We start from the raw sequence: 22,378 nt of genomic DNA on the forward strand, positions 1-22,378 counted from the left end.
AAACCCCCCGACGTCCCCCGCCGCGGCGTTTACCCCACCGGGAAGAGCCCGCTCCGGGCTGACACCGTGCGGCGGCCGCCGGCCCCATCGCGTGTGGCGGCACCGGAGCGGTGCGTGGCGCCGCCCGGCCGGCAGGAGGCGCTGCGGGCGGGGGCGGGGCCCGCGGGGCGGTGGGAGGGCGGCCCGGGGGTGGCGGCGGCGGCGGCCCGGGGGCGGCCGGCCCTGCCCGCCCGGCCGGGGCCATGGCGGAGCTGCACGCCCGCCTCGAGGAGCTGGAGCAGCGGCTGGAGCGGGTGGAGGCGGCGCTGCGGGCCGGGCCGGCCTGGGCGCTGCGGCTGCCGGCGGTACGGACCGGGCTGGGGCCGGTGTGGGGCTGGGGGGGCTGGGGGTGAGCCTGGGGGCGCCATTGTGGGGCTGGGGGGGCACTGGGGCTGCTCATGGGCCACGTAGGGGGCTGTGGGGGGCGATGGGGGACTGAAGTGGGTCCGGGGGTCACTTGTGGGGCCATTGTGGGGCTGAGAGGGGCTGGGGGTGAGCCTGGGGGCGCCATTGTGGGGCTGAGGGGGGACTGGGGGCTTCTAATGATCCACGGGGCCACTTAGGGGCTTGTGGGGGGCGATGGGGGATTGAGCTGGGTCTGGGGGTCACTTATGGGGCCATTGTGGGGTTGAGGGGGGACTGGGGTCTTCTCATGATCCACGGGGCCACTTAGGGGCTTGTGGGGGGCAATGTGGGCAGGAAGTGGGGGTCACTTATGGGGCCATTGTAGGGCTGAGTGGGGAGTGGGCGTGAGTCTGGGGGGCCACTGAGGGGCTGTTGGGAGCTTGAGGTGGCTCAGAGTGACCCTGGGGTCGGTTGTGGGGCTGGGAGCTGTTTGGGGGGCAGCTGGGGGGTGAGGTGGCTTTGTGGCGCCTGGGAGCGAGCATGTGGAGCTCCTTACAGGGGCTTTGGGGAGCTGCTGTTTGGGGTGATGTCTGAGGGGCCGGGGGCTGTTTGGGGGGAGCTGCCCCTCCTGCGGCCCGGCGCTGCGTCCCCAGGTGCCGGTGACGTTCGAGGACGTGGCGGTGCAGTTCAGCGCCGAGGAGTGGGCGAGCCTGGACGACGAGCAGAAGGACCTGTACAGGACGGTGATGGAGGACAACTACGCGTCGCTGGTGTCCGTGTGTACGCTCCGTTTGTGCCGCTTTGGCAGCCGCTGTCGCTGCCCGGGGACCTCTCGGGGTTGCTTTTCTGCTTCTTTGCGTTTCACTGGGATCTCCAGCCCTCAAATGAGCCGCTCAATTCCCTGCCCACCCTGGCGGTGGGCGGAGGTTGGCAGGTGTACAAAGGAGGGGGGAGTAAATGCTCAGTGTCTTCTCCTCGTGGAGAACAGGTACAATGAGCTCCCTGGTTTGTCCTCGCAGAAATTCCCTCTTATCCTCACAGAAATTCCCTCTGTCCTGTCTGTCTAGATCCTTGTGTGGTTCCGTGCCAGCGCGGTGGACGTGCTGTCCGTCTGTCCTGGGCGGGGGTGCGATGCTGGTCACAGTGTGGGGGGAAGGTCTCATGGGGCAGCATTTGGGGTGCCACTGGCTGGACTTTCAAATGCGTGGCCCTCCCAGCTAGAAATGAACTTGCCAAAATCCAGTTGGACTCAACGATCTTGAAGGTCTTTTCCATCCTAAATGATTCTCTGACACCCTGCTCAGCCCAGCCAGGGCCTCCTGCCTGTAATTGATTCTTTCTGGTGCTCAGATGGTGGAGAAGGACGCTGGACTCCCCTCTTGCTGTGGGACTCCCCTGCAGGCGCAGCCCGAGGAGCAGCAGCGCGAGCGTGATCCCAGGGCAGGGCAGGGAGCTCGTGGCCGTGACTTTTGTCGCTGTGGGGTGAACCAGCCGCTCATCCTCACCCTGCGCTGCGGGCCGCTGGGGAGCGGCAGCGCCGATACGATACAGTGGCCTGGAGCAGACACGGGTGGTGAGGCAGGCAGGGGGGCTGCAGGGAGATTCACCCGCGCCAGCGTTCAGTCGGGAGCCTTACAATTCTCTTCCTGTGCTTCAGGGTATTTTCCTTCCTGCAGGGTGAATTTCTGGGAGAACTGGGGGTTTCTGAGGCGGGGATTTCCCCACGTGGAGCAGGGATGGGTTTTCTTGCAGGTGTTGCTGGGGGGGTTGTCAGACATACCAGAGGGTGCTTTTCATGCTCCGCCATGAACACTGCCTGCTGGTCCCTGCTGCAGCCGTAACTCCCCGTGTGCCGGCACTGACGCTGCCCCGGCTGGAGATGGAGTTTTGCAGGGCCGGGACTGGCTCCGTGTTGACAGGCTGCGGGTGCAGCCGCAAAGACCCTGTCGCGTCTCACCTCGGATGTCTGTCTTGTTCCTGAGCAGACTGTGCCCTGTCCAAGCCTGAACTCTTGTCTCGGATCGAGAGAGGAGAAGAGCCGTGTGCGCCAGTGGAGCTGGACCTGGAGGGAGCCGGCGTGTCCCCAGAGCCACCCAAAGGTGCGTGACACTGGGTTTCTCTGTGGCGGGACCCTGGGATGACCGCGGTCGCTGCCTTCAGCCACAGGCGCTGAGGTGTCTCCTCGATGGCTGTGGACAGTCTGCGTGAGGGGAGGACACAGGGGACGTGTGCAGGGACGCATCGGTAGCCTGGAAAGCCTCCCCTGGGCCCGCAGCTGCTGTGTGCTGTGCTGCAGAGACGCTGCTGCCCCGTGCGCCTGGGAGGGGGGATGCCCACCCCTGCGCTTGCAGCGCTGAGCTCCCAGCTGGCTGCGGCGAAGCCAAGCGCCCTTCTCCTCCCCAGAGCCAGGCTGGCCACGCTGCACGAGCGATGATGTCCTGCTGGAGATGACAAAGGAGCCTTGTGAGGGGAGCTGTAGGGACCCGGAGAGAAGCAGGAGCCTGGCGGTCACAGCGAACTGCAGCACACGTGAGTGGCTGGAAGATCGAGCTGACGTGAGAGCTCCTGGGCCTCTGCCTGGTTGGTTCTCACCCAGCATCATCCTCGCTCATCTTTTCTTCGCAGCACACGTCCCTCGCGAAGCCACCGCTGTCCCGGCGGATCTCAGCCAGCCCATCCCATCGCCCTCCTGCCCTCTCTCCACGTGTTATCGTGAAGCGGTGAATCTGAATTCGTCTTCATCGCCTCCCCCAGCAGCAGGTACGGGGACAGGGCCCTTCGTCCCTTCTTGGCAGGGCTGGCAGCCTAGAGGAGCGCCAGCTTGCTCAGAGAGCAGCAGGAGGCTTGCACAGGGCTCTCTCAGGGCCTGGGGCTTTCAGGACAGGGTTTTACACAATTCAGATGGGCCGAGAAGGTGTTCTGGTGGTAAATCCTGCTGCCAGCTTTGAAGCTGTGAAGGATGAGGCATGGCGTGGTGTGAACCGGCCCACCCGTTGACCGGCTTCAAAGGACAAGCCCACATGTGTCCATTAGACTCCTCCCATCCCACATGGGTGACATTTGTCATCTCAAGCCATCCTTGGGCTGTCCGCAGGGATGAGCTGTAGCAGCCAAGTGTGAAGACACTGAGCTACAAGAGGAGAGCGGGGCTGAGATTTGTGCTGGCTGAGGAGGGTGCGGGACGTGAGAGGGGGACACAGGAGGAAAGCCCCTTGCTGTTTATGCCTTGACCTCAAAACCACGTGGAAGAGTGATGTTTGGGTTCTGAAAAATTCCCAGCAGGTGCTGAGGTGGGGATCCCGGTGGAGGTACCGCAGGAGGAGATTGCTGCGGAGAAGGCGGCGGTGCCTGAAACACCCTCGAAAGGTCTGGAAGAGGAGGCTGTGAAAGATTCAGGGGATGATGATGAGGCTCTGGTGGCAGATGTTCCCGAAGAGCTGCGTAAGGAGGTGATACCAGATGCCTGCAGAGCAGTGGCACAGGCAGAGCCCAGCTGCACGGTCACCTCCCCGGGACAGCCTGTGGAGTCCTTGGAAAAGCCTGTGGAGTCCCTGGGACCGTCCGTGGAGTCCACAGCAGAGCACATAGGGTGCCCAGGAGAGCCTGTGGAGTCCTTGGAAGAGCCCGTGGAGTCCCCAGTAGAGCCTGTTGAGTCCCCAGCAGAGCCCCCGGAATCCCCGGCAGAGCCCGTGGAGTCCCCGGCAGAGCCAATGGAATGCCCAGGAGAACCCGTGGAGTCCTTGGAAGAGCCCGTGGAGTCCCCAGGAAAGCCCATGGAGTCCCTGAGAGAACCCATGGAGTCCTTGGAAAAGCTTACGGAGTCCCCGGCAGAGCCCATGGAGTCCCCAGGGGAACCCATGAAGTCACCAAAAGAGCCCGTGGAGTCCTCGGCAGAGCCCGTGGAGTCCCCAGGGGAACCCATGAAGTCACCAAGAGAGCCTGTGGAGTCCTCGGCAGAGCCCGTGGAGTCCCCAGGGGAAGCCATGAAGTCACCAAGAGAGCCTGTGGAGTCCTCGGCAGAGCCCGTGGAGTCCCCGGCAGAGCCCGTGCACGGCTCCTGCGTGGGCCGGCCCGCCGCCTGCCAGCGCAACTCCACCCGGGAGAAATGCTACTCATGCCCCGTGTGCCAGAAAAACTTCCTGCTGAAGATCAACCTCACCATCCACCAGCGGAGCCACAGCAACTGGCCGCCCTACATCTGCGTGCACTGCGACCAGAGCTTCATGTCCAAGGCGAAAATCCGGTGTCACCTGCGGGCGCGGGCGGCCGAGGGGTTCTGCCAGCTCTCGGAGGCGGAGGAGAGCGCCAGCCAGGCGCCGTGCCCTGACCGCCAGCCCCACGGCCCCGGCACGGACCACGGCACGGCCTGGGAGAAGCCCAGCCCCAGCAGGTACCCGCTGTCCCCGGGGAAAATGATGTACACGTGCAACGAATGCATGGAGAACTTCTCCAGCCAGAGCTTTCTGATCCTGCACCAGCGGCGCCACACCAAGCGCCACCGCATCCTCTGTCCCTGCTGCAACAGGAGCTTCACGTGGGCCTCGGACTTTGTGCGGCACCACTGGACGCACACGGGCGAGCGGCCCTACCAGTGCGGCGTCTGCCAGAAGACGTTCAAGCGGCGCTACCACCTCAACGTGCACCAGAGGACGCACGTGCGGCAGCAGCGGCCGTACCCCCGCGAGGACAAGCCGCCCGTGCCCGCCACTCTCGTTTAGGCACGGACGGGACAGGGGGAGCGGGACCTGCGGCAGAGTGGGGGGAAGGCGGGAGGTGGGGACAGGGGGATGCTGTTGGACCTTCTCCATGACCACGGTCACCAGCGGGTCGGGTGGAAGCTGGAGCACGGGCAGGGCTTCCCGGCTCCCCCTGCCCTGCCGTGGGGATGGTGACACCGGCCCTGCCCCTGCACACCCCCGCAGGGGGGGTCACTCTTTGTTCCCGGGTCCTGGTCGGGGGGACAGCGGGAGCAGAACCGGGTGCTGCTGTGACGGAGGACTCGTCCTTTTTCTGGAGAGCGCCAATAGATGCTGTAGAAGTCAAGATGCTTCCCGTGGCTGAACGTGGCTTCCTTCGGCTCGGGCGGGGGGGACTTTCTGTGCGGGGGGAGCAGCAGCGTGCGCTGGGGGTGCAGTACAGTACAGTACCGCTGTACAGGGGCTACCGGGAGCGCTGGGGGGGTCCACCCGGTGGGGGAGGAGGCTGGAGGGGACGGGGTGGGGGGGACTGGGGCGGTGTCCCGGGCAGGAGCCGCTGTCCCGGGATGGGGAGCGGAACGGGGCCGGGGGGTCCCGGCGGCTCCGGGGCGGGGCGGGCGCGGGGCGGTGCGGCGGGCGGGCCGGCAGGGGGCGGTGCGGCGGGAGGCGGCGGCGGCGCGCGCGGCCATGTCCCGCTGGGCCCCCGCTCAGGTACCGGGGGGCGGGGGGCGGCGGGTCCCCCTCCCCTCACCCCCCCCCGCGCTCACCGGCACCGCGGGCGCCGCGCGGGGCGAACCGGAGCGCCCGCGGCGCCGCGCCGGGCCCCGCTCCGCCGGGATGGGCCCCCGCGCCGGGCTGCCCGGCCCTCACCGCCCCTCTCCCCCCGCAGCAGGAGCCCGAGTGGGCGCCCGAGCCCTGGCAGCCGCTCCCGCACGGCCCCGACGGGGACAAGGCGCCCGCGGCGCCCGAGATCTCGCTGTGGACCGTGGTGGCCGCGGTGCAGGCGGTGGAGAGGAAGGTGGAGTCGCAGGCCCTGAGGCTGCTGAGCCTGGAGGGCAGAGCGGAGACGGCCGAGCAGAAGGTGTCGGGGCTGGAGAAGGCGGTGCTGGAGTTCGGCAGCCGGCTGGAGCGGCGCTGGGCAGCGCTGGCCGCGCTGCTGCAGGACAACGCGCGCCGCCTGGACACCGTCGAGCGGCAGCTCCAGCACCGCGGCTGCTGCGCGCCCGGCGCCGGGGATGGGCGCAAGGTAACCGGGCGAGCCCTGGGGAGCGGGGTGAGGCCGTGGTGACCAATGGGGACGAGCCCCGGCTAACGGGAATGTGCCCAAAGTAACGGGGACAAGCCCAAGGTAACTGGGATGGGCACAAGGTAACGGGGACGAGCCCTGGGGAATGGGGGTGAGTCCGTGGTGACAAATGGGGACAAGCCCCAGCTAACGGGAATGTGCCCAAAGTAACGGGGATGAGCCCCAGCAAAGGGGGACAAGCACAAGGTAATGGGGATGAACCCTGGGTAATGGGGATGTGCCCGTGGGGACAAATGGGGACAAGCCTGAGCTAACAGGAATGTGCCCAAGGTAACGGGGACGAGCCCACGGTGACAAATGGGGACAAGCCCCAGCTAATGGGAATGTGCCCAAGGTAACAGGGACAAGCCCACGGTGACAAATGGGGACAAGCCCCAGCTAATGGGAATGTGCCCAAGGTAACAGGGACAAGCCCAAGGTAACTGGGATGAGCCCAAGGTAACGGGGACGAGCCCTGGGTAATGCGACATGCCCATAGGGACAAGCCCCAGCTAACAGGAATGTGCCCAGACTAACGGGGATGGGCCCTGGGGAATGGGAATGAGTCCATGGTGACAAATGGGGACAAGCCCCAGCTAATGGGAATGTGCCTAAAGTAACAGGGTCAAGCCCCAGCAAAGGGGGACATGCGCAAGGTAACAGTCATGAGCCCTGGGTAATAGGGATGTGCCCACGGTGACAAATACGGACAAGCTCCAGCTAATGGGAATGTGCCCAAGGTGACAGGGATGAGCCTTGGGCGATGGGGACATGCCCCAGCTAACGGGAATGTGCCCAAGGTAACAGGGACGAGCCCAAGGTAACGGGGATGAGCCCTGGGTAATGGGGACATGCCCATGGTGACAAATGGGGACAAGCCCCAGCTAATGGAAATGTGCCCAGGGTGACAGGGATGAGCCTTGGGTGATGGGGCCATGCCCATGGTGACAAATGGGGACAGAGATGTGCCCAAGGTAATTGCAGCAAGCCTCAGCTCACAGGGCTGTGCTCCAGGTAATAGAGATCAACTCCAGCTACCGGGGATGTGCCCGGGGTGATGGGGAGAAGCTCCGGCTACCAGGGATGTGCCCAAGATAACGGGGACACACCGGTAGGGATGAATGGGGACAAGCTCGATGTCATGCGGCTGAACCCCAGCTAACGGGGACATGCCCAAAGTAGCAGAGATGTGCACTGGGTGGCCCGTGGGACGTGGCGCTGGCTCTCCGGTGCTGTGCCTGGAGGGCCGGCACGTGAGGCAGCAGCCAGAGACCTCCCGCCTTCCGTCCCCAGTGAACGGAGGAGCAGAACACGCACCCCGAGCATCTCCAGCCTTGCTGGGTCCCACTGGTCACCTCACCAGTGGGACGGTGCCTTCCCACCCGTCCTGCTCCTGCGTGAGGGGACTCCGTCCCGTGGGAGCTCTGGGCTGTGTGACCCTGCAGCGCGGTGGGGCCGGGGGGCGGATGAGGAGGGAAGCGCACGGTGCTCCCTGCTGCGTTTCAGGTGGCAGCGGCGTGCGAGGGCGACGCGGCCGGCGTGCCGGAGCAGGCGTGGGGCAGCGCGGCCGGCCGGCACAAGGAGCTCTACCAGCTGGAGGTGAAGGGCGGTTACGAGGTCTCGCTTGGTAAGGGCTGCTCTGTGTCCCCGTGTCAGACGGCGTCGCGCCCCGGGCTGGCTCCGGTTCACGGGCGCTGTGTGTGGGAGCGGGCGGAGGGGCTGCGGGAGGGGTGGGCGTTGCTGCGGACCCGCACTCAGCGCCTGCGGGGCAGAGACTGCTCCCGCGGGTTAGGACAGTGCTGAGGGGATTCGGGTGCCACACACGCTGTGTCCTGCAGCTGCTGTCCTGCACCGCGTTTCACCGGGACACGGGCTGTACGTACACCGCTCTGCACCAGTCATTTTAGCAGCAGTCGTTTCTGGCTGAAATCATAGAATCACAGAACCATTTTGGTTGGAAAAGCCCCTCAAGATCATGGAGTCCAACCATAACCCATCCCAGCACCGCCCCACGTCCTGAGAACCTCATGTCCGTCTGTCCAGCCCTCCAGGGATGGTGACTCCAGCACTGCCCTGGGCAGCCTGTTCAATGCCCCACAGCCCTTTGGGGAAGAAACTGTTCCCAGATCCAGCCTCAACCTCCCCTGGCGCAACTTGGGGCTGTTTCCTCTTGTCCTATCACTTGCTACTTGGGAGAAGAGCCCAACCCCCTCCATGCTCCAGGCTCCTTTCAGGCAGTTGCAGGCAGCGATAAGATCTCCCCTCAGCTCCATTCTCCAGGCTGAACAGCCCCAAAATGCTAAAGGATGCTGAATGCCCGGTGCTTGCTTCTTCCCGGGGTCACTGCAGTAATTTGCCTGGTTTGGCTGCCACCAGTTTACTTGCTCTGATGGTCCTGACCGCTGCTCTGGGGTCCCAGGAGCCCTCCGGGCACCCCCAGCTCCCACCGTGTGACCGCAGCCCCTTAGTGAGGGCACTGGGTGCCGGTCCCCAGAGTCACCTCGAACCGCTGCCTCCTCCTTCCCAGGGCCCGGGGACAGCGGCTCCAAGGCTGCTCTGCTGCCGCCCGGGGATGGCGACGGGGAGGATCCGGGAGCCGGGACGCACGGGCTGCTGGAGACCGGAGCGGTGCCGGGGCAGCTCGGGGACGGTGAGTGCCGGGGGGCCGGAGCCACCAACGCCGGGCTGGGCCGGGGCTGTGCCGGGCGCGCCCGCCAGGCAAGGGGCTGGAGACCAAACCTTGAAGCCTAGAGGAGCCCCCTTGCCAAAGAGAGCGGGCAGGAGGGAGAGCCGGGCACGGCTCGGCGCCAGGGCGGCTCCGCGGCCGTGCGCCTGCGGCACGTTCCCTCTGCTCCTGGAAGCTTTTGCTTTGATCCTTTTTCCCGGATTCACCCACCTTTCCTGACAAAGTTCCTCCAGGACAGGGCGCTCTGCAGCTTCGGCTTTGCCTCCAAGTTTCCCCTGTTTCGCATTTTTATGAGTGTGGCGTTGTCAGTCCATCAGGTGTCCCCAGGGTCTGAGATACCCAGATAACCCACAGCAGGTGCCAACACGCCCTCCAGCCCACGTGTGCTGCTCCCGCTTTGCTCTTGGTGAAACCTTCTTGTTCGCCTTGCAGCGGTGCATTTGCCGGTCCGTGCCGGCACGGCGCCGCAGGGGCGGCTCAGCCCCGCTCTGGGCCTGTGGGCATGAATGAGCCGCCGTCTGTCCGCAGGTGAGATCGTGATCAAGACGGAAGAGCCGCAGCCGCAGGAGGAAGGGTCCGAGCTCCTGGCTCTGCCGCAGGCGCCCGCGGGGGAGGCTCCGCCGAGCCAGGAGCAGCCGGTGCCCTGGGACGGCCGCGCTGCCCTGGACGAGCAGAAGGCAGCGGGAGAGGCCTTCGGGGAGCTCTGCAAACACATGGCTGCCCAGCCCGAGTTCAAGCCCGTGGTGGTGCCGCTGGAAGCTCATCCCGTCCCGGCCTTGCCCTTCCCCACAGAGCAGGTGCTGGGCGTGGGGACCGAGCAGCCGTTCGTGCTGCCGCAGGGGACGCCCCCGGGGGAAGACGCCCCCGCGGAGGTGCCGTCGTTTGAGGGCCCGGAGGAGCAGCGCCGTCCCTGCGCCGCGGGGGCCGAGCCCCGCGCGCCCCCGCCGGGCTGGAAGAGCGTCCGGCTGAAGCGCAACCTGCTGGCGCGGCAGCAGAGCCAGGCGAGGAAGAGCAGCGGCTCCTTCATCTGCACGGCGTGCGGGAAGAGCCTGGCGCACCACGCCGCGCTGCTGCGGCACCAGCGCCTGCACACGGGCGAGCGGCCCTTCCAGTGCCCGGCCTGCGGGAAGAGCTTCAACGAGAAGTCCAACCTCAACAAGCACTACCGCATCCACACCGGGGAGCGGCCCTACCGCTGCCCCGCCTGCGGCAAGGGCTTCATCCAGAAGCACCATCTCCAGAAGCACCAGCGCATCCACGGCGGGCAGCTGCGCGGCGGCTGGGCCGGCCGGCCCGCGCGGGCCAGCGCCGCCGGCGAGCGGCTCTACCGCTGCATCGAGTGCGCCGAGAGCTTCCCGCAGAAAGCCTCGCTGGAGGAGCACCAGCGCCGGCACACCCAGCAGCGCCCCTTCCAGTGCAGCGGCTGCAGCAAGAGCTTCCGGCACCGGCAGTCTCTCAACCACCACCAGAAGGTGCACGCCGTTGCCAGCTCTCCCGCCGTCAGCTTGCCGAGCCACGACCGGGACACCGGCCCCTGCAAGGCTTTGACCCAGGATAATCCGTAGCGAGCGCCGGAGGAGGAGGGGACAGCGTTTCTCCGCAGAGGCGCGGCAGCCCGTGACACCGGGACACGCCAGGCAGCGGGTGTCGCAACCGCCGCGGGGCTCGTGGCTCCACCGCAGGGCTCGTGGCAGCACCACGGGGCTCCGCACCGCCCGGGGCTCTGGGAGGAGCAGGATGGAGGGAGGTCGATGTGCTGCGTGGGCAGGGAGACGCGCAGGGGTGAAGACACCGGCCCGAGAGGCAGGGGAGATCCGGAGTGTGGGTCTGGGCCGGTTGTGCCGCTGCCCCGTGGAAGGGGGATCGGCCGGGGAGCGGCGGTGCCGGTGCGGCGGAGCGGTTGAACTCAGGGTTACTGACAGTGCCAGCGTGGAGGCGACGTGGGGCATCGGTGGGGCTGGGGAGCAGCCGGGGCGCTGGATGAGCTGGGAGGGGACGCGGATAAAGGACTGGGCTGACGTGGTCTCCGTGTGCTCTGGGGCGTCTGAGGGGCGCAGGCTCCGTCTCACAAAGGGGTGCACGGCCTCGTGAATCACAGCAAACAGCTTTCCGGTGGGTGCGGGGGGCGCAGCTCCCGCCTGGCACGCCGCGGTCCCCACTGTCACCCGCTGCTGCGCGTGGGCTGCGGCAGCTCAGGGCCCCTGCTCCGCGGGGGAACAGCCCGTCCCATGTCCCGGGAGGAGAAGGTTGGGGTGGCTGCGCTCAGGACCATGACGGGAGGAACGCAAACTGCCCCACAAGAACGTGGAGCCGCCACTCACACTGCGGGACCTGGGCCCTGTGGGACCCCCGGCAGCGCTGAGGGCTCCTTGGTGGGACAGTGGGACACCCGCCTCCTGCTTGTACCCTGCCCGTAACTGCCTGTGCCTCTGCCTGTGCCTCTGCCCGCAGCCCACCAGGGTCACCCGGCCCCGCTGCAGACTCCCCCCGGTCCTTGGCCGCTCATCCTCCCCTCTGCGGAGGGCTCGGCCTTCCTGACCACGGCCCCCGCCTGGAAACCGCCGTGGTGGGGCCGGGCTGGCGTGGGGCAGCACGAGGCCGCAGGGTCGGGGTGTCCCCGGGGTCGGGGTGTCCCCGGGGCTCAGCCCCTGTGCCCGCTGTTCATCCCCACGTGGGAGCACCCAGCGCTGCTCCATGGGGACCAGCAGCTCGAGTTCCCCAGCGGAACCTGCCTGGCCCTGGGGCTCCCTGGGGGCAGCACCTGCAGGCGGTGACACCCCAGGGTGCAGATGGTGACACCCTGGGGTGCAGGCGGTGACACCCCAGGGTGCAGGGGGTGACACCCCAGGATGCAGATGGTGACACCCTGGGGTGCAGGCGGTGACACCCCGGGGCGCAGGCGGTGACACCCTGGGGTGCAGGCGGTGACACCCTGGGGTGCAGGTGGTGACACCCTGGGGTGCAGGCGGTGACACCCCAGGAGGCAGGGGGTGACACCCTGGGGTGCAGGCGGTGACACCCCAGGGTGCAGATGGTGACACCCTGGGGTGCAGGCGGTGACACCCCAGGATGCAGGGGGTGACACTCCATGGTGCAGGCGTTGCTCGCATCCTCTCCCTTTGGCCTGGGGCTGATGGTGACATCCCTGGGGTGTGTGGGTGATGATCCCGGGAGACGCTCTGGGAGCACCCAGGGTGATGATGACATCTCGGGGACATGCTGGGGACAGCGGTGGGTGACAGGACCCCAGGGACAGCTCTCCTGTAGATACATCTCCCCCAGCACGGCCTGAGGTGGTGGTGGCCACGTCAGCCCGGTGGCCCCGGTGGCCGTGCCAGGCGTGGGCAGCGTGGTGTGGGGGGCGGTGGGACCCGGGCACACCCCTGCGGCAGCGCGGCGAGGGCCCTGCCCCCTGCTCGGCCCGGGGCAAGCGGCTGGGATGTACTGGGGACCTCCAGCCAGGCCTGGGCTGCTGAAGGGACAGAGCGTCCCCCTGCGGCCGCAGAGCTGGGTCCGGCTCCCCGGGGGCCGCGCAGCCTCGTGGGGCGGTTCCCCCAGCCCCGCTCCTGGGGCTCCCCAGCCCAGCTGGGACAGTCCTGTCCCCAGAAGTGTCCAAGGCCGGGCTGGACGGAGTGTGGACCTGGTCCCGGGGAAGGTGTCCTTGCCCATGGCGGGGACTGGACTATGTCATCTTTAAGGTCCCTTCCACCCCAAACCCCTCTGTGACTCCCTGATTCCCCACGTGCGCACCCTTGGGATGCTCCTGGGGGCCTTGCTCAGCCACCATGCACAGAAGGGGGTCACGGAGCTGCCGGCAATGACCCCCAGCCTGGAGCCGCCCTTCACCTCGCTCTGCTTGGGCTGATCCAGCTCAGCGCCCCCAAAACCCGGCACAGGTACAAATACTTTATTGATTCCACAGCCTGAGAAAGGGATCTGGGGGTTCACAGGAGACGCTGGTCCCGGTCACAGCAGCTTCAGAAGAAACACCCTGGTGGGGCAGTCGGCCCCCCCGCACCACCCACGCCGGCCCACTGGCAAGACCACCACACCGGCCGGCTCGTGTCACTGGGATCAACTGGGGGGCGCTGGGACCTCCCCGGGCAGGGACAGGCAGCTCCGTCACTGCAGTCCGGCTGTGCCAGAGCACGGCGCTGCCAGACCCACCGTCACCGCACCCCCAAGTCATCGACCGCCCCGGCGTCCTGCAGGGCTTGGTGGAGGCAGCGCCGTCCCTTTGGGGACACAGAGCTGGGCTGTCACCCCTCGCAGCCGCCGCCAGAGCCCCGGCACACGGCGCTGGGGGAGAGGAGGCGAGCGAGAACCGGGCCCAGAGGAGCAGGGGGACGTCGCGTGTGTCCCCAGGAGCAGCCCTGACGCTGCCGTCCCTCCCGCGGGCACCGCTCGGCGCTGGGGGCACGACCGCACGGCACACGGGCGTTTGCTCAGCACCCGAAGCGACGCTGTGCCTTTGGAACGATCCCATGAACAAACCGGCTCCGCACCTCCCTGCCTGGAGAGGGACAGGGACTCAGGGGTGACAATAACTAATTACATCAAACAACTCAATGAAAAAAAAAACACACCCGGAAAATGAAACTCGAAGCGTCCGAAGAGCCGCCCCGGTTGGTCTGCACGGCGATGCCGCCAGGAGCTCGTTCCTCTCTCTGTACACGATTCGTGTGACACACGCAGGACACGCGTGGGTTGGGTGGCTCCCGGGGACGCCGGAGCCCGGCCTGGTTCATCGCTCGGCGGGCCGCGGTCACCGCCGGCCACCGCGCCGCTCTCACTCCGCCAGTGACTGAGGTAGCGAGCAGAACGAGTCTGCGTGGGATGGCTACGGGGGGATCCTGCGCGTGGGTGATGGAGGTGACGTGCGGTGCAGAGCGGGGGCTGCTCCCGCGTCCAGGCGCCCGAGCCACAGGGGGTCCCGGCGCGGCAGCTGCGGTGGCACGGGGCTGATGTCACCACAAAGCGCCGCCGCAGGGACCCCCATCTGTGCGGTGCCGCGGGGATCCCCCCGGGGGGTCGCTGGCTCTGCTGGGTTGATCTCGCTGGAGGAAGGAGCGGGGGCCTCGGAAACGCCCGCGGCGCCCTCGCTAACACCGAATGTTGCAGCTTGATTTATTGTACACACCTTACAGCGCACGGCCCAGCGCTCCCAGCCGCCTCCTCCCCGGGTGGGTCGTTAAACAGGCGCGCTGGGGGTCTCTGAGGTGCCGCGCTCTCTTCATCCAGCGTCTTGGTCGAGAAACTTGGTCAGTGAAGCGCAGAGCTCCTCGGGAATCCCACCCGGCTCGCCGGCCCCGTTCCCTTCTCTCTCTCCGCTCTGTATTTCCAAACGCGAGGGGTCAGCTCCGCGTGGAGCGAGGGGTGAGCGCGGCTGCTGGCGCTTCCCCGGCTGGGCTGCAGCGGTGCCCGGGACTCCCAGAAGCTGGGCCTGGAGTGTCGTGTATCAGCCAGCAGACACCAGAGTCTGAGGAATGGTAAAGCGGTTTTGATCACCGGCGCCTTCTGCGGTTTCTGTGGCGGCATCCAAGGTTCTGATTCCTCCTACAATTCAGGAAAGCTCCTCAAATCCAGTGGCCAGACGGTTCGCAACCCCCGTGCCCCACCCTGTGCAAAATCAACGCTCAGTTTCCTTCCAGGGACACAAGCAGCCGGGATCTCTCCCGCTGTCATTTCTCCGTCAGCGCCGAAACCACCGCCCTGGTTCCCAGTCTGACCACGGGCTGGGTGGTTCTCCCGGCCCAGCCGTGCGCGTGGCAGCTCTTGTCCAGCAACCTGAGCTCCGCGGGACTGAGCGGGAGCGTTTTGGGCGCGGGGCCGACGCTTCTCTCGGCCGCGGGGGCTGGCGAGCGGGGAACGCGCAGGTCCCTTTGCGGCTGGGGCTGCCGTGGCGCCGGCGCGAGGGCCGCGGGCTGCGGGAGCGCGGCCGGGCCTTTCTGGCGCTCGTGGATCTTCTCGTGGCGCTCCAGGTGGGTTCTGCGGCTGAAGCTTTTCTCGCAGGTGCCGCAGCAGTACGGCCGGTCCCGCGCGTGGGTCTGCAGGTGCCGCCGCAGGGAGAAGGGGCAAGAGAGAATCTTTTTGCAGAGCCTGCACTTCATGGCAGGCCTCGCCTGAGCCTTGGGACTCTGCTGCTGGGACACACACGCGCCGGACAGTCTCCCCTTGTCCGGCTCCTCCTTGGCCTGGCCCAGCCAGGTCCCCCCAGCGTAATTCCCGCTGCCCGGGCTGTAGGAGCCTCCGCAGAAATCCCTGCACAACCTCCTCCTCGGCCGGATCCTCAGCTCCGGGTGGACGTTCCCCCAGACCTTGGCCCCGAACGCCCTGTCCTGCACGTGGATGCTCTGGTGCAGCTCCAGGTGGCGTTTGTCGGCGAAGCTGATCTCGCACACGGCGCACTCGTAGGGCCCCTCCTTGGCGTGGCTCCGCTGGTGGATGATGAGGTTGATTTTGAGGCGGAAGCGCTTCCCGCACTCGGTGCAGGGGTGCGACCACTCGCGCACGTAGCCGCGCCGGCAGCTGCCCATGAGCAGGCTGCTGCTCTCACACCTGCTCGGCTTCTTCTTGCTCCTGCCCTTGGGCTGCTCGCTTTTGGGGCACTTCTGGATCTCTGAGCCGGCAGAAGACGCAGAAACCTCTTGCAGCGCCTCGGGGTCCTCTTCCTTCACCTCGACTTTTTCAGGAGGAGCCGCTTCGCGTGAGATTTCGTTCTCTATCAAAAAGCTTTCCTCTGAAACAGAACGGCACAGGCAACGCTCAGTCCTGCTCCCAGAACTCGGGTTAAACCCCAAAGTGCTGAGCAGGTTTTTAGCCATGAAGGAGCCACCAAGAAATCTGAGCACCCAGTCTGGAGAGGAGCGAGCGCCACCCAGCCCACGCGCCCCAAATAACCCGACGTGGTCTTGGGGAGCAGATCTCGTGCTCCCAGGAAGAACCGGGCTGTGGTTTGCCCCAGGGCCATCAGGATCCACCACTAACACCACAACAATGATGGCCAGGACAGGAGGACACGGCCTCGAGCTGCACCAGGGGAGGTTTAGATTGGATATTAGGAGAAAACTCTTCCCAGAAAGGGCTGTGGGGCATTGGAACAGGCTGCCCAGGTGGAGTCACCATCCCTGGAGGGGTTTAAAAGGCACATAGATGAGGCTTTTGGGACGTGGTTTAGTGGCAGAGTTGGGTTATGGTTGGACTCATGATCTTGAGGGGCTCCTCCAACCAGAATGATCCTGTGATTCTACGATGTAGCAGGAAGAAAAGGCCACGGAGCAGCGCCAGCCCGCGGCACTCAGGCTCTTCCCCCGAGCCGTGCCGCCGGCAGCGTGAAGCACCTGAGCTCAGGGGCAGCTCCACCACAGCGCCGGAGGAAGGAAACACGTCACTGCTACCAGCTCCCCCAGTTCTGATGCAAGGAACCCAGAGGGTCTGCTCTTTCCACAGAGGCGACCGGGCTGAAACGCCCCACACCAACCCTCTCCCTTGCCCCGTGATGAAAGAGAGACCTGAAACTTCCTTTTCCCTCTCTGTTAGCAGCACGTTAACAAGCTGGGAGCTGCCTCCCGTTCCCCCGCACAGGGTCACTCACCGGCGCTGGACTCCGCCGGGTCCTGTTCCATCTCTGCCTCGGGCTCATCTTCCCCGCCCGGCTCCGCTTTTTGTGCGCTCAGGGACACGACGTTCAGCACCAGGATGGGGAGTTCTGTTTGCAGACGAGAGCCATTGAAAGACCCGGGGACAGCTCACGTCTTCCCGCGCTGCTGACGTGTTGCGCCACGGGAGGCTGAGGTTGGATCTGGGGAACAGTTTCTTCCCCAAAGGGCTGTGGGGCATTGGAACAGGCTGCCCAGGGCAGTGCTGGAGTCACCAGCCCTGGAGGGCTGGACAGACGGACATGAGGTTCTCAGGACATGGGGCAGGGACAGGGCTGGGGGAATGGTTGGGCTTGATGATCTTGAGGGGCTTTTCCAACCCAAATGATTCTGTGGGTCTATGGAAAGCACGTGAGGTGTCCAAAGGAACTGGAGTGACGCCACACAGCAGGACCAAGAGCAGAGGGAGGGCTGGGAGGAAAGTCCCCAAGGTGCCACAGCTGTCACCTCTGCAGGGCCACCTCATCCCTCCTGAACGCTCCCCACCAACTCCACAGGTAGTATTCCCATATCGCCCTGTGTTTGGGCCCTCAAACCCCTTCATTTTCTCTGGTGGCACCTTGGCAGCGCACCCCGAGGGTTCTGCTTTTCCCTGGTGATGCTCCTCTTAACCACAGAGACCTGTGTGCTCCCACAGCCACTGAGAGAGCTGGGACAGGAACGGCCCGGGGCAGCAGGTCCTGGTACCTGCGTCACTCACCCGTGTCACCTGCTGTGGGGACTTTATCTTCTGCCAAAGCCTCTTCCTTCTGATTCGTCTCTTCTGGTGTCTGCGGGGGCTTCTGACCACCTGGGACAACTGTCTGCGGGGGCTTCTGACTGCCCGGAACGTGAGTCTGCGGGGGCTGCTGAACGTCCGTGACGCAGAGCTCATCCTCCCTCTCGATCCGGGCCAGGGCGTCAGGCCTGGGCTCAGCACCGGCTGCTCGCGGGCACAGAAACAGAGGAACCGGCTGCACCTTCATGCTGGCAAACCCTCCAAGGGACCCTTCTCTCCCTAACGCCAGGGCCAGCAGGCAGGGCAGACACAAATAACTATCCGCGCTCTGACCAGAAGTGCGGAGCTGCTGCCTCAGCCCCGTGGCAGCATCACCCATGAGCACGACGGCCGCTCGAGCGCAGAGAGAACCCAAGGGACTGAGATCTCAAAGGAGAGGGGCAGCCGCTGTCTACGTAACAGCTTTCTCCTCTCTTGACAAACCAACGTGACAATCCGAGCCCCAGACACGCGCGTGGGGCTCGTATCGCTCCTGCGTTCTGCTCCCCAGAGGCCGGAGCCGGCCCTGCTTCTGCGCCCCTCTGCTCCCCTCGCACCCCCAGCTCCTCGGCCCCGCAGCACGGAGCTCTCGCTCGCAGCTCCGCACACACTTTCTTCTTCTCCCGCGTCTCTCAGGGTCCTCTTGTCCCTTTCCAGCATCTCCCACCTTCCTGTCCAGCCTTCATGCTCCTAACACTTTTTCCAGCTCTCCCAGGGCTCTCCCGACAGATTCTGCTCCCCCAGCAGCAGCAGCTGCCCCGACCTCCTCCTCCCACCGCCGGTGCCCGGATTCCTGCCGTCCCACCGCGGTTCCTCTGGCCAAGGCAAGCAGGAGCCTTTGGAAGCCCCAAGGCTCACACTCGGGTGAGGAGGGATTGCCAAACTGCACCAAAACAGAACTGGAAGGGACCGCAGGGTCTGTCCCACCGCTCCAGACCCAGCGCAGCCCCTCCTGACAAGCTTTGCCTGTTTTTTCCACAGCATTCAACTGACCAAGCGGAAACATTCCTCTTGGAAGAGAAGATTCAAGGTAGACTAAGGAAGTTTAGTCAATACAGTCAACAGACCCTCTGAGCAGTTCATTTCTAACCAATATGCTGCTGCGAGATGTGACAAGGAACTGCCACCTCCCCCTGGCACCCACTCACCTGTGTCACCTTCCACAGGGACTTTATCTCCTCCCAGAGCCTCCTCCATCTGGTCCAGCTCTTGTGGCGCCCGTGGGGGCTCCTGGCCGCCCCCGACGTGCGTGGGCGGGCGCTCCAGACCGCCAACGGGGCCGGGCAGCGGGGGCTCCCGCGCATCGCGCACAAACAGCTCCTCGTCCCTCTCCATGCGGGCCAGGATGTCGGGCTTGGACACGGCGTAGTCTGCTCGGGGCAGAGGACAGCGGGATTCATTAGAAACTGCCTGCGCCTTCCTTCTGCCCAACCCACAAATGTTCCCGAGCGCCCCTTCTCTCCCTAAGCGCAGAGCTCGCAGGCAGGACAGACAGACACTAACACATCACTTGTACTGCAACAAGGGGAAACTGGGATGCTGTTCTCTTGGCCCTGTGTTGGGATTCACCCCTGAGCACGGCTGTAGCTCAAGTACAGACAATACCTCAATAATGGAACGGGACCTAAAATCTTAGAAAGGGTTGTCTTTAACATTTTCCTCCCGTTTCAGCCTCAGCAGTGGTTCGGAGAGCGATTCTCCTGAGCCACCGTTCTGGTGCAGGGACGGAAACCCGCTCTGCGGAGACGCCGGTGTCAGAGGGAGCGCCAGAGGAGCAGCTTTGTTCTCCCTCCACACAATATCACTGAGCAAAGCGAAGCCCCAATCCAGCAGCTCTGCAGAGCAGCACGTTACTAGTCCTGCCCAAGGAACAGCTTTTGGTTGGGAATATGTTACAACCCAAATCATCCAAACACATGCTGAGCGTCCTTAGAAAAACTGAGCATGAGCAGGTTAGTTCGTTACCGAGGCAGATGGAAACATCCCTGTCACTTTACAAGGGCCTGAACAGACAGAAAACAAGAACCAGCTCAAGGTGCAACTCTCAGACTTCATCCAGGTAACTCCAGAGCGGTGCTGGAAGATCAGGATGGCTCCCTGACACAGGATCCCCTTACACGGTCACTGGAAACAGCATTTCACATGGATATTTCTTTTTAATAATTGACCATAGAATCCTGGAACAGTTTGTGTTGGAGGGACCTTCCCAGCCCCCAGTGCCCCCCTGCCATGACAGGGACATCGTCACCAGCTCAGGGTGCTCAGAGCCCCGTCCAGCCTGGCCTGGGATGGCTCAGGGATGGTTCATCCACCCCCTCTCTGGGTACCTGGGCCAGGCTCTCACCACCCTCAGGGCAACAATTCCTTCCTCATGTCCGGCCTGAATCTCCCTCCTTTAGTTTAAACCATCACCCTGTCCTGTCACAACAGGCCCTGCTCAAAAGTCTGTCCCCATCTTTCTTCTCAGCCCCTTTTAAGCACAGAAAGGCCGCACTAAGGTCTCCCCGGAGCTTCTCTTTCCAGCTGAACCCCCCAGCTCTCTCACCTGTCCCCAGCAGAGCTGTCCCAGCCTCGGGTCATTCCTGGGGCTCCTCTGGCCCCTCTCCAGCAGCTCCATGTGTGTCCTGTCAGGGACCCAGCGCTGGAGCAGCACTGCAGGGGGGTCTCACAGAGCGGGCAGAGGGGCAGGATCCCCCAAACCTGCTGGTGACACAGCCCAGGACACGGGTGGTTTCTGAGCTGCCAGCACATGGTGCTGGGTCATGTTGAGCTTCTCCTCAGCCAACACCCCCAAGCCCTTCTCCTCAGGGCTGTTCTCAGTGCACTCTCTGCTCAGACAGCGTTTCTGCTTGCGATTGCTCCAAACCCCAGTTTGTATTATTATTGCTGTGATTATTTGCTACAGGTATCTCTTACAGACACTGTTCATGGCTTAAAGCAGGGAGGAGGGAAAACGCAGGGGTCTGACTGCCCAGGAGAGGTCCTGCTGGCCACAGAAACCCAGCCCCACCAAAACAGACCATTCGCTGGGCTGTGGTGGGAACGAGCCCGGCCCAACCGCAAGAAAAGCTCAACCGGAGGCGCAAACCCGGTGCCTTACCCAGGGAGATGAGCGTCTCGTAGTTCCCCCTCATCACAGCCCTGTACAGATCCTTCTGCCAGCGGTCCAGCCTCTCCCACTCCTGCTCGTTGAAGTACACGGAAATATCGTCAAACGTGATCGGCACCTGGAATCACAAACATTACGCGCTTGGCGACTTCAGGTGCGGTTGGATAACTGGGAACTGGGCGTGTGAGCGCTGAGCTTTGGCTGGAGCTCAAGGCAAATCGCGCCCGTGAGCGGCAACTCCAGGACTCGCAGGTGCCCAACCACGCGAGCCCAGTGCTAAGATCACTCCGGCATTTCCTAAACCCTCGCGGAGGCGCCACTGGTGCTTCCGTAGCCAGCCGGACGCCGTTACCTTGGGGATCTCGCCCTGGGAGCCGGGGGGCAGGCGCAGGATCCAGAAGTTCCTGTTCTTCAGGAGGTTCTCCACGTTGTCCAGGCGCTGCTGGAGGTGGCCGTAGCCCTGCAGGAGGCTGCCCAGCGCCGTCAGGTTGCTGCCCAGCTCCCCGACCAGGTTCTCGCAGGCCAGCAGCCGCCGCTCGGCCCGCTCGGTGCGGCTCCACAGCTCCTGCAGCTGCTGCGCCTCCGCCTGCCCCATGGCCTGCGCGGCCCTGCGCCGCGGGGTGCCCGGCTCCTGGGGACACACGGTGACGGCAGCGCTCAGGGCCTGGGGACCCACCTGTGGGTGCCCCGGCGCCCCCAGCCCCGCATCCCCAGGGGACCCCCAGCCCCGCATCCCCAGGGGACCCCCAGCCCCTGGCTGCCCCCCCATCAGGGGACCCCCAGCTCCCCCTCCCCAAACTGATACCCCTGGGGACCCCCAGCTCCTGGCTGCCCCCCCATCAGGGGATCCCCAGCCCCCCCTCCCCAAACTGATACCTCTGTGGACCCCCAGCCCCATATCCCCAGGGGACCCCCAGCCCCTGGCTGCCCCCCCTACCACGGGACCCCCAGCCCCCCCTCCCCAAACTGACACCCCCGGGGACCCCCCAGCCCCCGGCTGCTCCCCCAACCCCCAGGCCCGGCACCCCTGGGGCCCCCCAGCCCCGCTGCCCCAACGGGACCCCCCTCAGCCGCCACCCCGGGGTCCCCCCGTCCCCAGGCCCTCCCGGGCCGCCGTGCCGCGCCCTCCGCGGCCCGTTGGCGGCGGCGGGGCCGGGCGGGCCGAGCGGCGGGTCCCCGAGCGCTCACCGGAGCGGGGCCCCGGCGGGACATGGCGCCGCCACCGCCACCGGCCCCGCGCGCCCTGCGGCAGCGCCGCCCGCCGGGCCGCCAGGAGGCGCCGCCTGCGGGGGCGGGGCTTGGCGGGCCGGGGCGCCCCCTGGCGGCCGGGAGGAGGCGGCGGGCGCGCCGGGCGACCCCGCGGCCACACGCGGACGGGGCGCCCCGGGGACACCGACCCTCCCCGCACCCCGTAGACCGTCCCAGTGCCACCGACCACCGGTGCCACCGACCGCCCCGGTGCCACCGAACCCCAGACATCACTGACTGTCCTGACCTCCCCGGTGCCACTGACACCCTGGTACCCCAGTGCCACTGACACCCTGGTACCCCAGTGCCAACCACCACACACCCCATTGACTGTCCCGAGCCCCCGGTGCCACTGACCCGCAGACCCCACTGACGGCCCCATAGCAGTCAGGGCCACCAACCCCTGGTCCCCAGTGCCACCGACCCTACAGCCCATTGACTGTCCTGAACCCACCGGCGCCAGTACAGAGCCCAGTACAGACCAGTAGCACCCAGTATGGTCTGTAAGGGATGTCAGGAGCCGCTGTCACCAATGGCGCCAGCCAGGACCCCCC

At 65.6% G+C, this 22,378-nt stretch overlaps 3 protein-coding genes across 5 annotated transcripts; 2 read left to right on the forward strand and 1 right to left on the reverse strand.

Annotated features, from left to right (window-relative positions):
* The first annotated feature begins 178 nt into the window (after nt 1–178).
* LOC309435528 (uncharacterized protein) lies at nt 179–5,426 on the forward strand. Of its 2 annotated transcripts, none has more exons than XM_082043863.1 (6): nt 179–344; nt 1,038–1,164; nt 2,370–2,483; nt 2,788–2,913; nt 3,010–3,144; nt 3,664–5,426. In XM_082043863.1, exons 1-6 carry the CDS (start codon nt 243–245, stop codon nt 5,100–5,102), a joined length of 2,043 nt encoding a protein of 680 aa, XP_081899989.1. In that variant the 5' UTR covers nt 179–242; the 3' UTR covers nt 5,103–5,426. The 2 variants fall into 2 exon arrangements, with proteins under 2 accessions (XP_081899989.1, XP_081899990.1); XM_082043864.1 differs by having other exon boundaries at nt 3,667–5,426.
* A 314-nt stretch (nt 5,427–5,740) lies between these two features.
* LOC309435529 (zinc finger protein 212-like) lies at nt 5,741–11,006 on the forward strand. Its single transcript, XM_082043865.1, has 5 exons — nt 5,741–5,792; nt 5,971–6,327; nt 7,873–7,993; nt 8,894–9,016; nt 9,581–11,006. The coding sequence occupies exons 1-5, from the start codon at nt 5,769–5,771 to the stop codon at nt 10,615–10,617; spliced, it is 1,662 nt and encodes a 553-aa protein (XP_081899991.1). The 5' UTR covers nt 5,741–5,768; the 3' UTR covers nt 10,618–11,006.
* A 1,938-nt stretch (nt 11,007–12,944) lies between these two features.
* LOC309435527 (uncharacterized protein) lies at nt 12,945–21,832 on the reverse strand. 2 transcript variants are annotated; one of them, XM_082043862.1, is made up of 8 exons: nt 21,765–21,832; nt 20,929–21,207; nt 20,568–20,694; nt 18,616–18,837; nt 17,545–17,632; nt 17,411–17,511; nt 16,647–16,760; nt 12,945–15,791 (listed from the first exon to the last, which is right to left on the reverse strand). In XM_082043862.1, exons 1-8 carry the CDS (start codon nt 21,786–21,788, stop codon nt 14,734–14,736), a joined length of 2,013 nt encoding a protein of 670 aa, XP_081899988.1. In that variant the 5' UTR covers nt 21,789–21,832; the 3' UTR covers nt 12,945–14,733. The 2 variants fall into 2 exon arrangements, with proteins under 2 accessions (XP_081899988.1, XP_081899987.1); XM_082043861.1 differs by having other exon boundaries at nt 17,411–17,632.
* Nucleotides 21,833–22,378: the final 546 nt, after the last annotated feature.

This window comes from Streptopelia decaocto (assembly GCF_964273445.1).
Source record: "Streptopelia decaocto genome assembly, chromosome: 2".
NCBI lineage: Eukaryota > Metazoa > Chordata > Aves > Columbiformes > Columbidae > Streptopelia > Streptopelia decaocto.

Coding starts and splice junctions, on each gene's coding strand:
- LOC309435528 (XM_082043863.1), top strand. CDS start 243: ATGGCGGAGCTGCACGCCCGCCTCGAGGAGCTGGAGCAGCGGCTGGAG. Junction 1,165..2,369: donor CGCGTCGCTGGTGTCCGTGT/GTACGCTCCGTT, acceptor GTTCCTGAGCAG/ACTGTGCCCTGTCCAAGCCT. Junction 2,484..2,787: donor GTCCCCAGAGCCACCCAAAG/GTGCGTGACACT, acceptor TCTCCTCCCCAG/AGCCAGGCTGGCCACGCTGC.
- LOC309435529 (XM_082043865.1), top strand. CDS start 5,769: ATGTCCCGCTGGGCCCCCGCTCAG. Junction 7,994..8,893: donor CGGTTACGAGGTCTCGCTTG/GTAAGGGCTGCT, acceptor CCTCCTTCCCAG/GGCCCGGGGACAGCGGCTCC. Junction 9,017..9,580: donor GCCGGGGCAGCTCGGGGACG/GTGAGTGCCGGG, acceptor GTCTGTCCGCAG/GTGAGATCGTGATCAAGACG.
- LOC309435527 (XM_082043861.1), bottom strand. CDS start 21,788: ATGTCCCGCCGGGGCCCCGCTCCG. Junction 17,633..18,615: donor CCCTGTGGAAGGTGACACAG/GTGAGTGGGTGC, acceptor GCCCGCGAGCAG/CCGGTGCTGAGCCCAGGCCT. Junction 16,761..17,410: donor CCCCACAGCAGGTGACACGG/GTGAGTGACGCA, acceptor GTCTGCAAACAG/AACTCCCCATCCTGGTGCTG.